The 17895-nt window shown below is 34.7% G+C and overlaps 1 protein-coding gene across 2 annotated transcripts in view; it reads right to left on the bottom strand.

Annotated features, from left to right (window-relative positions):
• LOC148954811 (uncharacterized) overlaps positions 1-17895 on the bottom strand; it is a 98757-nt gene that overhangs the window by 30108 nt on the left and 50754 nt on the right. For both annotated transcript variants that reach the window (XM_089098715.1, XM_089098705.1), the window contains exon 4: positions 1166-1317. In XM_089098715.1, coding sequence (XP_088954841.1) covers positions 1166-1317 — 152 coding nt within the window. The remainder of the gene's footprint in view (positions 1-1165; positions 1318-17895) is intronic.

Raw genomic sequence — 17895 nt, 5'->3', positions numbered from 1 at the left:
CCTGAGTTAACAACTCCTTCGGGGTTACCTTAACCGCTAATCAGTTTAATCCTTTTTTTCTCCATCTTCATACATTTTGAATATACATTTAGTTCAAGTCAACCAAACGTTTTTTTTTTTGCTAGCAAGTTGACCCATAGTACAGCACTATAAGTACTCTAAAAAATCCTTTTCCCATCATCCCATCCCTGCACAAATATTGTATTTATAGATTTCATGCTAAAAAATTATTTAATCACTAGTTAGCCCTTTTTTGCAGATGCTAAACAAAAAAAAACCTGTCTCCTTTTCTAAATGTTCGTATTTTGAACTCTGTCAGTTATCACTAAGAAGTGAATTGAGTAATCCCCTAGCAATAACAAAAGGGTTAGCATTGATTACATGTTGCTTTCAACCCATTTTTGGCGACAATTCAATCAAAGCCGAGTTGTGCAAATGGAATACTTTTTCGCAAATTGGGGTCGCTTAATGCAAATGAGATATCATTTTGATATCTCTAATAGTGTATGCAAGCATGAAGCAGAAATCTAGTCTACGTAAATTATGTCAGAAAACTTGTCCTTCATAACATATTACGCAAATCCCAACTAGCACAAGATGGAACATAGTCTACCCAAAGTATAATGCCATGTGAGGGAGTTCTGAATCTCTTTGCATAGATGTAGAGGCGTATGCAAATAACGTAAAGATTCCTATAGCTTCAAGCAAATAACACCGGAAGGAACATAAAAGGCCCCAAATAGCACAGGAAGGAACGTAAAGGCCCCAAATCCATAGAAACATGCTCTGGAAAGGCACCAAGGAACGTAAAGGCCGCAAATAACACAGGATGGAACGTAAAGGCCGCAAAATGGAACCTACTACTCTACTGAAATGAGATGTACTATATTTCAAAATAAACAAAAAAATGTTACCGATTTGAAGAAATGGCCCCCGCCAATTTAGTTTTGACATCAAAGCTGATTTCCCCGATTATTAATGGTATTAACAAAAGAGGATATAACGCATATTGAAAAAAAAAAACAGAGAACGCCTTTGAAGTCTTTTGAATTGGTGTAGCCAAATTATTAGATACACTTTTATATACGAAAATCTGGAATTTTTCTATTGATTCTTTTAATTTTTTTGGATTTATCTGTGTTTTTTTAATTAAAAAGCAACTTACCTTGATATAGGCTTTCACGGAGGTAGCTCTCTTTAGAACGAAGACAGACCGTAAGTTAGAAATTCCAGAAGGGGATGTCTCACTCTGTAGAATTCTGAAGTATTCGGTTGGAGTTCGGTAGAATGTTGGATTCTCGCCAATTTTGATATTCCCTAAGAAAACAACAATAAAATACACATCAAAAATAAATATAAGCAATTCTTGAAGGAATGGCATCCCCCTTCCTGGATATCATGAGTCTCTTCCATCCTAAAAGATGGAAAATTGCACGTGTAATACCATTGCATAAAAAAGGACATAAATCTGATACAAATAATTATCGTCCTATTGCAATTTTATCACCATTGTCTAAAGTATTGGACAAAATTTTAAAAGGAAGGATTACTAATTATCTAGATAAAATAATTTTTTTTTACCAAATATCAGTTTGGATTTAGGGCAGGCCATTCGACGGAACGAGCAGTTGCAGCTCTTGTATTAGAAATAAATGACTGCTTAGATAGTAATTATCATGTATCTACTGTTTTTTATGATGTTAAAAAAGCATTTGACACTTTAAACCATGAAATTCTTTTTGATAAAATGGAAAATTCCGGTATAAGAGGGAAAGGACTAGATATAATAAGATCATACCTTTATGGACGTAAAATCGTGGTAGATGTTGATGGACATTTGTCTAGTTTAAATGATCTTGAAGATATTGGTGTCCAACAAGGATCGGTATTAGGTCCTCGTTTATTTTTTATTTATAATAATTATATCACACTATTTTTTCAGGGAAATAATTGTCTTTCAATTTTATTCGCATATGACACAGCTGTTTCTGTTAAATCGAAGGATTCATATAAATTTATTAAAAATCTGTTTAACACTGTTAGTTCAGTTAATCGATGGTTTGTATCTAATTATTTAGTACCGAATTTTAAGAAGACTGAATTTATGGTTTTTGGTCATTCAAAACGTGCTACTAAAAAAATTTCATGTCAGGAGCTTCAAGTTGGTGAGCATAAAATACGTAGAGTTCAATCGTATCGTTATTTAGGAGTTTTTATTGATCCCCTTTTGTCATTTCAAACTCATATTGATCATTTAAGGGTGAAACTTTCGCAAAATATTGGGTCTATGTATCGTTTGCAACATGTTTTTCCATTTTCAATTTTAAAAATAATTTATCATTCTTTGATTGCTCCTTATTTAAATTATTGCACAATTATTTATTTAAATACTTTTTGGACGCATATAAAACCCCTACAGATCCTTCAAAATAAAGCAGTGAGAATACTTGGAAATTTTTTACATCGTCCATCAAAACTTAGAGATGCATCGGAAACTGACACATTATTTCTTTTCTTGAATTTATTAGATCTGAAACATATAAGAGAACTTAATATATCAATATGGCATTTTAAAATACAAGATCCTAGTAGTTATTTTTATGAAAAATCTCTGTTGATTCTGCCCCTCCTTCGGCTCTTAGGTGTTCTGGAACATATCGAATTCCCTTTGTTAATTGTGAAAGATCTAGATTTTCAATTAGATACCAAATACCATTTATTTCAAATAAATATAGGCTGAAAGATAGAATTCAAATTGAGTCATTTCGGCAAATATCAGTTCTAAGGAAGAAAATATTAAAATTATGTATTGACCTGTGATGGTGGAATAGAAATTTTTTTTATTATTATTATTATTTTTTTTGTTTATATTTGTTACCCATGTTGGGATAGCCTTCCATGCCCCACTTGTCCAGCGTTTGTTTTCTTTATGTTTGTTATGTTTTTTTCTTTAACCAGGTTTTTTTTTCTTTCTCTCTTTTGTTATGATGAGGAAATTTTTTTTTTTTTTTTTTTTTTTTTTTTTTTTTTTTTTTTATTATTATTAATACCCAATTTTACGAGCTTTGCTCTCTGTTGGGGGTATATGTTTTTTTGTTATGTTGATTTATTCAAATAAAAATCTTCTTCTTCTTCTTCTTCCGAAGTCTGGCAAATGCATAGATATCGAAAGATCTATTCATTTCCTATTTGTTTTTACTAAATATTTCGAGGATATTGATATGCTAGAACTTCTTCGAAATCTGAGTCCGGATTCTCCACAACCAAGAAATTGCTTAGGTAGGCAAGAAAAAGCTTCATGAAATTGTGATAAAATTCCATTTCCTTTATATTTGGCTGCTATAAAATTGGACTAATGCCCGGGCAGGCATGTATACAAGCATTTTTTGGGGAGGGGTGGTAAACTGATTTCATTTGATAAATTAAAAATGGAATTGCCTAAAAAGGCAGTAAATTTTTGAATTGGGGTGTCTGGCTTCGAGGCCCTCCCTCTGCGTATATCCCTGTGTCCCGGTGTAAAATTTGTTTGAAAAAAGAGACTGCAAACTGATACAAATACAGCGGGTTCAGTAATGAACTTTAACCAAACATTAATGAAGATGCGTGCGTATATTCTGCGAACTCGGGAAACAATCCCGAGATGTGGTAACAGTTTCCAAGTAGATTAATATGACTCCACAAGGCAACCCTATATCAATTTTTTCAAATAAGGGACAATTTTGAACTCTCCAAAATATTTTTTTGAAGAAAAAAGTGAGTTCTGCTTTAAGGATCTAAGTATCATTGTTTAAGACCCCCCCCCCCAAAGCGGTTTTATAAAAAAAATGTACTTGAAACAGTTATCGTCTATCCACATGTGATATGTTTCAACGGACACGACCTTGCATGACACTGTTAGATTAGATAGTTTGAATATAATACATAAGCTATATTGCTGAGGGAGGAAGAAAACTTTGGCATTCTGTGAATAGCCTACCCACGGAGCCTACCCCATTGCGGCTGAATTGGGGGGAAGGTAATTATCGAAATAGTAAAAAAAAGTTCATAAACTTATAGGAAGATACAAAATCGTGGGGGGATAGGTCAGAACATGTCATAAAGATGAGGAAGTTACCTTTTTGCTTGAAATATTAAGGTATGGCCGAACTTTAGAATAGAACAACTATATTGGCCATAACTTGAAGACAGGTAACCGTACTTAATTGATAAATAATCCTACACGACTTACAAAATATGTGAACAAATGCTAAGTATGTCAAAAGCAGGGAGAGAAGCAAATACTGTGGCTTATCCCTCAAGTGCCATTAATCATCTAATTGATCCCTATATTCTGTTTATTGATCCATATTTCCTACATCGAATTTTGATCCTTTACCGACGAAGGGGTAGTTCCTTGAAGGTGGCATGTACCAAACCGCTACCAGACTCAAGTTCTGATGAGAAGTGAAGTTTAGTTAATGCTAATGAAATAAAACAAAACATGTTACTTTTGTCTTATAGCCACCAAACTGAAGTTCTGTTGAGAAGTGAATTTTGGTTGATGCTGATGAAATAAAACAAAATATTATGAAAATATAGTACTTTATCAACAAAATTATGGATACTTGTGTCTTATAGCCCCAACACTCAAGTTCTGTCGACAAGTGAAGTTTGGTTAAGAACTGGTTTTTCAGACGATGGGGTAGAATTCATTCAGTTTGCGAATTGCGATCTGTGTTGATAGAAAATAGCGTCTGACCATCGATGTTAAAATAAAAATTTGGGATTTGCCAAGGACTGAATAAGTGGCAATTAGAATTGGTACCTATTTAGCAGCCGGTAAACACGTGAGAAAAACGCATCGAAATCTCAAAGGTGCTACATGAAAAACACGCTTTCGCTGCCTAGTGAGGTATTGCTCACTCCGTGACAAATATTTAAACTTTAGTTTTTTTTGGGTTGAAGGGGCAAAAAAGGTACCTAGATTAAGTTATCTTGCGTATTTAATATATGCTATGTTTTATTCCCCCCCCCTCCCCTAATGTGCAAATATATAGCCCAAATGTGTTTCTAAACTATTATTTTTTTTATCATACTTTGTTTTATTTAATTAGCATTAACCTAACTTCACTTCTCGCGTGTTTACCAGCTACTAAATAAGTACCTTAGAATTTTCCAGAATAAGGGGATGTTGCCCTCATTTGCACCAATTGGCGCATGTCAAGCCTGGCGGAACTGAGCAGCACACGTGCAGTTCTGACATGTAAACCATATGGCAGAAGTGGGTGCCTTCCTTAGATCTTAGACAAAATACATTTCGCCCTTCCCCTTAATGATCGTGAATTGACGTCACCGATTCTCTTAATTAACCAATTGCTGCTAATTAAAAAATTGCTTCATTTAGCAACCAAACCGGTAAGTTCTAATCCTTCTGGAGCGGCCTTATAACTACAGGCTAAAAAAAACCAGTTCTACATCGTACGACCATCAACGCACCAGTAAATTTATGCATACGACTAAAAAGCAATGATGACTTGCAAAATAGATTTAATCTGCTCAAGTTATCACACTAAATTATATTAACTTGTCCAAGTTTTCCTTTTTTTCCAAGTTCAATGCTGAGAATGACTAACTGCAAATTGAGATGACAAAATGTGGCCATAAAAAGGTTTCCTTATAAACCATGCTGGCTGCAGGTGTACGTGCAACTAGTTTTTTTCTTAAAAATATTGTTTTTAATATTTAAGTTTTGCCTCTTGGGAAAGGTAAAAAAAACATTGATTATATGAAAAGATGGTACTTGTGCATTATATGTCACTCACCGCTATATACTGTACAAGGAACTACTACAGGAAACAAGACAAACGGGTATTTGCTAGATAAATGGATGGCAAAGCGTGATTTGTCGTCCTCGTCTGGGGTGGGAGGACGTCATAAAGAAAGATTTAAAGGAAATAGGAACTTTGTGGGCGGGTGTAAAAAGGGAGGCTTTGAATAGATTGGGAAGGAGGAGGAGCGTGCTTAGCTGTGTTGGCCTCAGGCGGCTTGGTGCTGCGGTGAGTTGTTAGTAGTAGTAGAAAAGCCTGATTTAAAATTGAGTTTACAATATTTAAACCGTTGTTTTTTGGGGTTTAGGAGGGGAAAAGGTACCTAGATTTGGTTAGTTTACGTATTTAATATATGCTATGCTTTACCCCCACCCCTCAAATGTGCAAAAATATAGCCCTAATTTGTTTCTAACTATTATATATTCATCCTATTCTATTTTGTTTCATTAACATTAACCAAACGTGACTTCTTACGTGGGTACCGTATAATGCATAAGTACAGAAAAGACTTGGTTAAAAATCATGAAACGAGCAATAATACTGATATATTGCATTACATAGTCCTTTTTAATTCTAATAATTCTAATTTAGTGGTTACCCTCCCAGTGGTGGATCCATGGGGGGGGAGCGAGGGGGGCTGCGCGCCCCACTAGCGTAGTCTACAGTAGTGTAATTTACTTAATTAACTCAAGTTTACGGTAATTAAACTTGCTCATAACGTAAGTTTATCGAATCAACCCATTTTGCCCCCCCCCTTCGGCAAACCGAGGTCTGGGAGGGGCAGTTGCCTACCTGCCCCATAGAAAATTACACCCCTACTCCCAAAGGCTTTATTTTGGGATTAAATACTATTTATTTATTAATTCCAAAGAGCGGGATGCTTTGTCAAGCTTGTCGCACTAAACGTTATAAGAATTTAATGCTAGTCCATCCAGCTATTAAGCAATCTACATAGAAGTTTTGAGGAAGAGAAGTGTTGCTCATCCTCCCCCAGAGGCCCTCCCGTACATTAAATACTGTTCTGGTTCGGTTATTGAGGGGCCCCAGTTTTGGTCAATCTTACTTATAGGACAGAAATCAGATAGAAAATTAGATATTTCGATTCCAATCAAATCCCCATTCAATATTTTTTCCAAATAGAATAATTATTGTCGCTGTAATTCCATCTCAACCACCCTTGACCCCTCTCCCTTAATGAGGTCAGATTTACGCCTTAGCCATACAGGAAAAATCTGTGGATTTTGCGAGCTGGGACGGCACTGATTGTTATATTTGAGAACACCATTGATCAAAAATTATATATATATATATATATATATATATATATATATATATATATATATATATATATATATATATATATATATATATATATATATATATATATATATAAACAAAAAATCGCGAAGAAAGGAAACGAGGACAACCAACAGCCAGTGAAAAAATTGAAAAATTATGCAAATATTTCGGTCAAGACCTCCGCTTGACCGTCCTCAGTGTAGAATCAAAACTGATAAAAATATAAAAACCAAACCTTAAAATAAAAACACGGAAACTAAAATTGGACGACCCTTTCCTAGTAACGACCCTTTCACCGTTACTAGGAAAGGGTCGTCCAATTTTAGTTTCGTGTTTTTATTTTAAGGTTTGGTTTTTAGTATTTTTATCAGTTTTATTCTGACTGAGGACGGTCAAGCGGAGGTCTTGACCGAAATATTTGCATAATTTTTCAATTTTTCACTGGCTGTTAATTGTCCTCGTTTCCTTTCTTCGCGATTTTTTGTTTATCATGATTAGCCAGTGTGGTCTCAGAAATTATTTATATATATATATATATATATATATATATATATATATATATATATATATATATATATATATATATATATATATATATATATATATATATATATATATATATATATATATATATATATATATATATATATATATATATATATATATATATATATATATATATATATATATATATATATATATATATATATATATATATTTGTATCCGATCTTTGTCCTATAAATACGACTAACTCTCGTTCCGACCCCCTCACAGCAACATTCTTGTTTTCACAAGTACTTCACAAGGCGGCCTTGTTTCGTTTGCCTAATACTTTATTTTTAAATTCCCGAAGATTAAAGATGAGCTAATAAAAAAAAGGCTACTTGTCTGTTAAACGAAACACACTCAAGAATTACGCTGTGAAAGATATGACAGAAACCGGTTTGCCTCTCTGGGATCCGTTATGATTTGCTTATTTTGGGTGAGAAAAAATACGATTTATGTATATTTTCATTAAATATTTAATACATTGAGGTGGTTAGGGGTTAGTTTAGCTATTTAATATATTGCGTTCTGTTTTCCATAATTCTTTGTTGTAGCTTCCATAATTTTGCTTCTACACTATTATATTATGATCATGTTTTATTAGAGTTAACCTAAGTTCACTTCTTGGGTGTGTTTCGTTTAACAGACAAGTACAAAACAAAGTAACTTTTTGGATACTGTCCACGAGAGTAAGAAGACCGGCTGTGAACAAACTATGGTTACTAACCAAATTCAACTGAAATCAAGTTATCAGCTTTCGAAACACCGGCCAAAATAAACTAAGCTTGATTTGTTAGGAGAGAAATCGTACCATACAATCTTTGACGCAAGTCCAAAAGTCTCCGTCAGAAGTGAACTTGCATCTTTTCTTGTTTCCTTGTGTCTACTATGGTCTATCGATTTTTGTATATGTCTCATATCTTTAAAAAGTAAAATCGAAACCTTTCAAATAAACCGGTCTCTTGTAAGCCCATTATAGCTCTTTTTTCAATCCAATAAGAATTACGCTATTCAGTATATTTTTGTTTAAAGAAAGTTTAATAAATTCCACTTATAAATGAAACTTTCTAAACTAAATTCGAAAATTCTATCAGGATTTTTCTATTACCAAGAATTCTTATACTCTGTGGTAGCAGTAGTACAGTGGACGGTACGTATCTGTTTGCCAGTACACACTCGAGAATTTGGATCGATAAAATCAGACAGTAACCGGTTTATTGCTGTTTGTATACGGACATAATTAGCTCCGGCTCAGTTGAAAACTACATTTTACCTATATTTGAATAAGCATTTAGTTAGTAATTTGGTTAGGCTACATTTTGAATGCAGCCCCACTATACTTAACCCCCCCCCCCACCTAATATGCAAATATACAGCTCAAACTATATATATCCAATCTCCCAAACATCTTAGTTGTTTCAACCCCGTACCTGTAGGTCCAAATTCTCGAGTGTGTACTGGCTAACAGATAAGTAACCAGTGGATTAGTGCTCTGTTTGACAATACGGGGTCCAAAGCTAGATTCTTGCTGCCGCAAAATTGTGCGACAGCTTTCTACAAGTCCCTGTAAAAAAAGGCAAAGCAAATGAAATGTTGATTTGGCGCCTATAGGGCAGGGCGGATCCAGAATTTTTTTTTTTTGGGGGGGGGGGGCAAAAGAGGCTGATCCGATAAACTTGCGTTAGGAGCAAGTTTAATTAGCGCAAACTTGAGTTAATTAAGTAAATGACACTACTTTAGACTACGATAGGGGGGCGAACCCCCCCCCCCCCCCGCCCCCTGTATCCGCCACTGCTATGGGGTCATCAACAAAAGCTTCTAAACTATAATTTTACCAAGCCTACTGCGAAATCTAAAATTAAAGATGTTCCACTCTTATTTGTAAACACAAAGCTCTGTGTGGCAGGAAATATATGCTTCAAATAAAAATACTTCTTAATAGAAGTATTAGAGCATAATGGGCAGGGCATATGAAAAATGCAATCACAATATGCCATTAGACCACATGATTCTACTTTGACTGGTATAACGACAAAGAAGGGATGTTTCATTTTTTCGGGGGATAAGGAGCTTTATGTGGAAAAAGGTAAAATCCACTTGACAACAACGGTAACAAAACCAAGGTGCCTTACGGCCTGTAAGGTACCTTGGTTCTTGGTTGGGGTCTATCCAAGTCCGACAAAAACTGGAACGTTAGTCAATCCCTATTACTGAAATCTCACCATTGTATCTAAAATTCCTATTTCCGTAACGAAAATCTACAGGCTCGGCAAGGAAAAAAAAATTTAGAAAATCCAAATTTAAAGGAGAAATAAAGTACCAAAGCAAGTCTAAAAATAATAGAGGAAAAAATTTCAAAATAAAGTAGTTTACTCTGAAATATAGTAGAAATGGAAGCACTGCTAACAGGAGAGCACAACGTACAAAAAAAGATAAATAAAAATAATTGTAATGTTACTTACTAATTCATTTGTTTCTGAAATGGTTGAGATACGAGGATTCCTGTCGCATCAGTCGTCACAACTGACCAAGCTCGATAAAGTTCTATGTAAAACTGATTTTGACAAAAATAGCATATCTCCCCTCCATGTGATAATGAGAAAAATGATAAACTCATGTATATTTATTACGGGGTGTCTCCTAAGGGTAGCGTATAACTAATAGGCATGAATATACAATGAGTAGGGGAAATTGGCAGGACGCCAAATCCGGTTGGTAAAAGTACATCCGTAATTGCAATGGGGTGTTCCCATTTGAGCGCTTTCCCATTTGAGCGCCACGGAATTTTGTTCCATTTGAGCGCCACGGAATTTTGTTCCCATTTGAGCGCCACAGAGTACCATTTGAGCGCCAAACCCAAAATTGTGATTTTGCGGTGGATGAAGCGTGGTTTGCTGCCACATTGACCTGTACAAATATTTAGTGCCACGAAGACAACGAACAAAACTGAGGATTTTATTGGGTCAATGGTTGTGAAATAACTCTGTACTGAGAGTTAAGAAGCTAAACGTTTGTTAAGCTTGTGAAGAATATAAGTGAAGATTTTACGCACGTTCATAGGGTAAGAACTGATTGCCGCTGAAGAAGGCTTGCTCGTCAAGTCGAAATATTCGGCTCTTTTTTTAGAGTTATTTCACAACGATCGTTTAGAAATGGAACGAAATCACCCAAAAATCGTGCCAAAAACGGATAATTCAAATTAATATATTGGTAAAAATACAAACAAAAACTGCTAATATCACACATCCGGCGAAATGTTATGTGCGACACCCAAGAGAAGCTCGTCTGCTGTTCGAGTTCCAGCCCTGTACTCCGTCGACAGCTTTTCGAGTCGTTCGTTCAGCCGTGCATACTTCTTGTTCGTCCGATGGATGACATGACCCGAAGGTGCCGTCCATATACCAATCCGGGCTTCGTTCAAGCAGACTTAACGACTCGTCGGTTGCAAAGCAAATCGCAGCGTTATTTTGAAGCTGAAAGAGGAGGAATCTCTGGTTTGCAGACGTCTCACTGAAAGCCTGGGGCAAGGGCGTCGGTACGGATATAGTATCAGCGGGCAGTGGTGGTATCAGCTTGTTTCGTGATCTGTACATGGACGACTTCACGTGCTTATAGGGTAACTGAGGCAAAGCACTCAGCCCACTGGCAGCAGCACTTGCGACCTGGCCGTCGTAGATAGCGGGAATCGGACGAGTAGTACGGGCTGACTCGCTTCGAAGGTCTGACCGGAATTTGTACTGCTGGGTCTGCAGAGGATCAGCGCTGTGGTCGTGCGTACCAACTGAAACTGGTGAGCCGTCGCTGGAATCAGTGTGTAACCGCCCGAGACATCCCTTCTTCATGCATCTCCAGCTCTTCTTTCTTCCTCCAGAAATCGGCTTATCGAATCTGTAGACGAAACCGTCGTGTTCTAGCAGTTGTTTATTCTTGGAGCTCTTCATTGTCAAACTGACTTATTAATACTAACCAGAAATATTGTTCCTGGCATCATTAAATACTTGTTATAAGAGGGTAAAAAAATATGCTCCCACACTAAATCCTATTGCATTTTGTGGGTAAACGGTTGTGCAATCGCTTACGCAATTAGGTCACCTGACCTAATTATCTGGCGCTCAAATGGGACACAACTGAACTAATTAAAATACGGCGCGCAAATAGGAAAGCGCTCAAATGGGATACACCCATTGCAATTTTGCCGTCGTTTTGAAGAAGGACCGTAAATTGCGGTGAAAGACTTATAAAATTCCCACTTGTTATGGATTTTAATTAAACCAAACATTTTTGAACTAAGGCTAGCCTAAAGTTATCTTCAATTAGTTTGGGGTACACAGATATGATTATATTGACAGGTGTATTTGAAGCGATCCTGTAAAATATATTATTTTTTGATGCTAAGTTTTGAGCATAAGTCATAGCTAGGAAACACTTGAAAAATTTCAATTGGTATTGAATACTAATTTTGCCTTTGTTTCCAAGAAGAACCATGAATCGTATAGAAATTGAGCTAGGAAACACTTGGAAATTTTGGTACTCCTATGTTAAACGAACTCTTTTATATACTGCTAGATTTGTTAATGCTAATGAAATAAAATAAAATAGGATGAATATATAAAAGTTTAGAAACAAATTTGGGCTATATATTTGTACATTAGGGGGGGGGGGGTAAACATAGCATATATTAAATACGTTACCTAACCTAGGTACCCCCCCTCCCCAACTAAACCCCCAAAAACACAGTTTAATATCGTATACGCAATGAAAAACAGGCTATCATTGCCTACTCTACAGCGGTTAACACGTCAAAAACGGGTTTTATCATTGCCTACTCTATAGTGGATGCCTCGGGTTTTCGTGACTGGTTTTAAAAGAGTCCGTTTAACATAGGAGTGCCGAAATTTCTAACTGATAAAGAATTTTGATTAAATCGAGAAATAAATTTAGTTTTTTTTTAAAGAATAGCACTAATATTATTGATCTAGATGTAGATAAATAGGCCTATTATTAAAAAAAAATTTAAGAACAATAAATTATTATTTTTTTTTTAGATATTTAAGAATTGCAATCCTATGAAATGTAGGCTATTAAATTTCTATTTAGATTTAATGTCACTCTCCTAGCCCTGTCTCACTGCATCTAAAATTACCTTTTCAAAAATGAATAAGGCAGAGGGGGTATATATGCTAATGACGAGATAGTTTGTTTAGGTATTGTATTACCCCAATTAGATGCAAATTTGAAAGAGAAAGTCTATAAACTAATTAATTCATAAAAGGTATACGAGGAAAAGTGTTTTGCGATTTGGTTGACAATTAATGAACAAAAAACGAACAATAAAGTGGCCAAGAATAGCAATAAACCTAATCAAATTTTCAAGTAAGCAAATGAGCCATTTAATCAGCTTAAAATATTTTTTTGTAGCCGGTAATAGATACGTGCATAGCGGTAGTGGCGTAATATCCATCCTTCTCTTCCGAAATATCATGATTTGTATGGCTTTTCCAGTAATCTTTTCTTTTATGATTAATTTAAGAAAAACTTTCCGAAAATAACTTTTTCAAAGAAAAGTAAAGGCCATTTTAAACTTAAGCTCAGCAGATACAAATACATTTTAAAATTCCAACTCAAAACAACCAGAAATTACTATTAAAGAATAAATGAAACCCAAAACGAACAGAAATTAAATAAACAATCATAGCAAAAACATACAACAAGTAATACTATAAATGAATAAATAGATCTTAAAGCGAGTAATGCTTAGATTGAATATGAAAATCAAGCTTAAAACGAAAAAAATATTTTCCTATTGAAACATAAATGAAATTTAAAACGAACAGAAATTAAATAAACAATCAATGAATCAAACATACAAGAGATATTAATGTAAATTAATAAATAAATGTTAAAACGAGTGAAACTTAAATTGAATATGCAAATCAAGCTTGAAAGAAATCACTACAAACAAGAGTTTGGGTATGACCTCCTTCTCTCACTGTAAAAGTTTAAAACCTACTGCGTCATTGGCACTTTACTGAAAACCAATTTTATGACAAATATTTTCTTTTGTACTTGATATTGAAAATAAACATTAAAATTATAGTAACATTTTGAACTAATGAGCTCTCAGCAATCAATATCATTATACATCATATATTCAGTTTAATTTATTAGCTCTTTTTAAAGCTCTTCATTCAATTCAATTCAATTTATTAAATACTACAATAAATACATAAATACACTTAAGCGCTAGAGGTCCCAAGAAGCATACCTTGCAGAGGACCTCGTATCAATCACAAAATCCACACAAAACAAATCAGGGAAGGAAAAAAAATACAACAATATCTCAAAAATATAAACACAATGCGAGAAAAATCAACAAAAAAAAAAAACAACAAACAGCTGCTACACAATAACCATTGACTTAATTTTATCCAAACTGAAAATGTCCTGTAATTTATTAAAATTCCAAACCATTAACAATAATATTAAACAACGGGGTTCGAATCTGATTCAACATAATAAGAGAAGAGAAAAGAAAAAAAACTATATAAAGTAAAGCGGAAAAAATAGATAAAGCAAAATGAATAAACAAATAAAGAAAAAAAAAACAAAATTACTTCAAGCCTTAGAGAATATTATTTGAAAAAAACTACGTTTTCTAAAGAGTTAAAGAGGCTGAGTTACAAGGTGAGTAGTAACCGTACAATGCATTGAAAGTTTACATACATATCTATGCCTTAGGCGTAAGTTTGAATGTAAGCTTTAAATTCATTATATGGTTACCAGGGTCATTTGCCTATTACAAAGAACTCTACATGGGTTGATCGACCTGTTTTCTATTATGACACACATTTTTGGAGGACAGCCAGAGAGAGAGAGGGTCACACTAACTACTTTATGAGTAGTTGGATTCGGATATAAGGAGTAATTTTCATTGTATTTCATATTAGTAAGAGACTTGAATTCAAATATAATAGTTTATTTGAGATGATATTGGTGAAAAAAAAATGAGTGGTGCATTTACACTTTTGGATATTAATGATGGAACCGACAGCAGCAGCAGCAACTATATACTAGTACCTAAGGGAGCTGTTGAAATAACCGCTGGGTGAAGACTATGTCTCGAATGGGACATTATGTATGCAAGATATGTGATATCATTAAGCAAATTTAAGCAGGAGGAGCAACAATGTTTTGCTGGAAAAGTGAATATTCTGCATACAAATAAACTTCTGTCAGCATTAGATTTCCTATCGAAATATATTGATGAGAACAAAATGCATCAGTGATTATTATTTTTGTAATTAGGCTCAATAAAAATTTTTCTAAATCAATGGTATTTTTTTTTTTCTTTATATAGTATACAAGCGTATATTTTCTAGAGTAGAAAAAAGAAATTATGATTATTATGAAGTTGGTTGTGAGAGATTTAGGACTAAAAAAAATGGATATATTCGAGAAAGAGCGAATCATGAGTAATCTAGTTCTTGTGGAAAAACATTTAATTCAAGATGATGATTTTATAGAGTTGTCTATTCATAGGAAGATATTTTCTCGGGGAATGTTTCTTTATATAATGAAAACTGATTCTCCGTTATTAGACCATTGTATGCAGCTTCTACAATGTGGTCCAAATGCATTTACACATTTTATTAATATATTGATCTTAACACGGCAAAATGATATTGTGGATATTCTTTTAAACATTAGTTTAAACATTTAGGACTTTGTTTTCATAAGAAAGATGGTGCTCAAGGAGGATTTACTCCTCTCTCTATCTCTCAGACAATTTTTTTTTGTTGCTAGCTCAGTTTTATTGTGGGAGTGAGAGCGTCAACACTTGACAAATTGTTTCATACATTTTCGTTATGTATGTATACACAGGAAAGCTGGTCATCACGTGAAAATTGCAAAATGAATGATGAGTGTGATGAAAAGTGAAGATTATGCACCCCATGTAAATTGAATATAGGATATGCTCTACACATTAAAGGATGTAATTCCTGTCTTGAAGAAGTGTGTGACTCTCATCCTAGAGGCCACCTATGCTCCAATTGTCATTATGATAAATGCAAGCAGTGGGAGAGTACATATCCCGGTATGATTGGAAAGAATCCTAACCGTGATTTTAGTTTATTGCTACGAGATTGGTATCGTCGTGGTTTTAGATTGTTCTGGGAGGAGGAACCGGGTCAACGATTAAACTGTTGGAACAACAAAAGAATATGGTTTCTACGTAATCGTTGTGAAGTCACTGGGTGTTATGATTATAAGCCCACTGATTTTTATTTGGCTGTGACGGAATGTGATTCGACACTTGAGGACACTGTTTGTGAAATTGCTTCAAATAGGCAAATTGAAACATGTGAATTCTTTAGAATGAATGAGAATAGTATCATTGACTATACAAAGAGATATGACAAGAGTGAAGTCACGCTCTACTGTAGAAAATGTGACCCTGACATTGCACTACATCAGAATCAATATACTGTGAATTCAGATAATCTACCTGCACTAGTTGTTGTCGACAAATACCTAGTAGTGGATGAAATCTAAAGAGTAGAAAAGTCGTTTTTTATCATGTATATAATTTTTTTTATTAATAAACAAATTAACATAAATATTTATAACAATTTATTATTAGGGCACAAAAATAAATATTAAATAAAATTGTAAGTATTTTATCCACTAGAAAGTCATTAAATTGAGGTAAGTCAACGTAGATGTTGAGAAACTGCTTGTAGGTGTAACCACGACATCTGAACATGAAAAAGAGTAGTGCATGAAAGCCACATGTCTTAGTCGGTAAATCCTGTACTCTTCGTTGATTTTGAATAATGGTTTTCCCACTGCTTTCAATAAAGTTGCTGATGTATGGAGCGTAGAATTTATACGATAGGCCAAGAGGATCAAAAAATTCAATATTCTTAGCTGTTTGAAAGATGCATAGCCAATGACCGGTCTTCAAAGTCGATGGACTGCTATTAACAATGATCAGGGTATTGTTAACACTTGGAATTTTTTCAATGAAGTCCGAAGGTATGCAATAGGACTTGTACCGGGACATGTATGGATCCATACTAAATTTGTTGAGTATGTGATTTGTGTTCATGGTGCTAGGTCTAGTAGAACACTGCCATCAGGCGTGATTTCCCAATAGGTTTCAAATTGACTTAGTGATACTAGCGTGATACTCTCAGTCAGAGCATTGGCAAATGTACACTCTAAACGTACAGTCCCTGTTCGTAATATGCTCATATCCTGTGTGCCTGACAAATCCAAAACAATAACCCCATGATTTTTTGAAAACATTGAATCGGTTATTCCATTTTCAAATAGTTGAGAGTCATGATCTAGGGATTGCAGGGTCAACTCATATAGATTTATAAATGATTTTTTGTCAAATGATAGAGTGTACATTGGAATACCATTCACTTTGCACACGAAGCTAGATAGACCGAAAAAATTAAAATCATGGGGGGATTCAGTCCAGGATCCAACGGCACTGCCACACTTCACAAAGGCCAAAGCCAATTTTGATGGGATTTCTCCATCGATAAATTATGTATCGCTATAGCTACGAGAGCCGGTGGCAATGTGACGTTGATTGTTGATTGTATGGGGGACAAAAAGTTTAATGTTGTTGCCATTGGCTCTTAGCTTTTCCGCTGCCAATGCAACAGAGCTCATAACCTGTTGTTTTCGGACGTGGAGACTTGCCGATGTGATAATGAAATTTGCATCGGTTGCAGCAGGAAGTGTTTTTCTCAGAATGAAATTCGATGGTGCCATCTGTAACTTTATGTCAATCTTGACATTGGGGGGTAGCCATTGGGATATATTGAATATCTCATGATTTAATTTTCCAACTAGATGATACTCCTGGGTCACTGCAGGAGTCAACTCACCGTCAGTATCAACACCTGATCGATATTCATAGCCCAGCGATTGTCCTCTCATCTCCTTGTATGCCTTTGGTGTCATCATCCTAAATTGTATGTAACTTGCATAGTTGGATAAATTATTGCTAGTGCTAACCAATATTCCATTAATAAATACATTAATTTGCTTGAATAGACTGTGTAGAATGCAGTTTTCATAAGAGAGACCCTCACCAGTATTTGGAGCTTTATTATCTGGAATTTTTTTCGCCACAACATTTAAATCAATAAATGTTGACGACAAATCAATGAAATAGTCTTCATTGTAAAATATTTGAAAGTGTATATTTTCCGAGAGGGGTTG

The sequence above is a fragment of the Artemia sp. Qi Xiang Cuo genome, chromosome 2 (genome assembly GCF_049724085.1).
Source record: "Artemia sp. Qi Xiang Cuo chromosome 2, ASM4972408v1, whole genome shotgun sequence".
In the NCBI taxonomy this organism is placed as follows: Eukaryota; Metazoa; Arthropoda; class Branchiopoda; order Anostraca; family Artemiidae; genus Artemia; species Artemia sp. Qi Xiang Cuo.
This window is presented reverse-complemented; position numbering and strand designations above follow the sequence as displayed.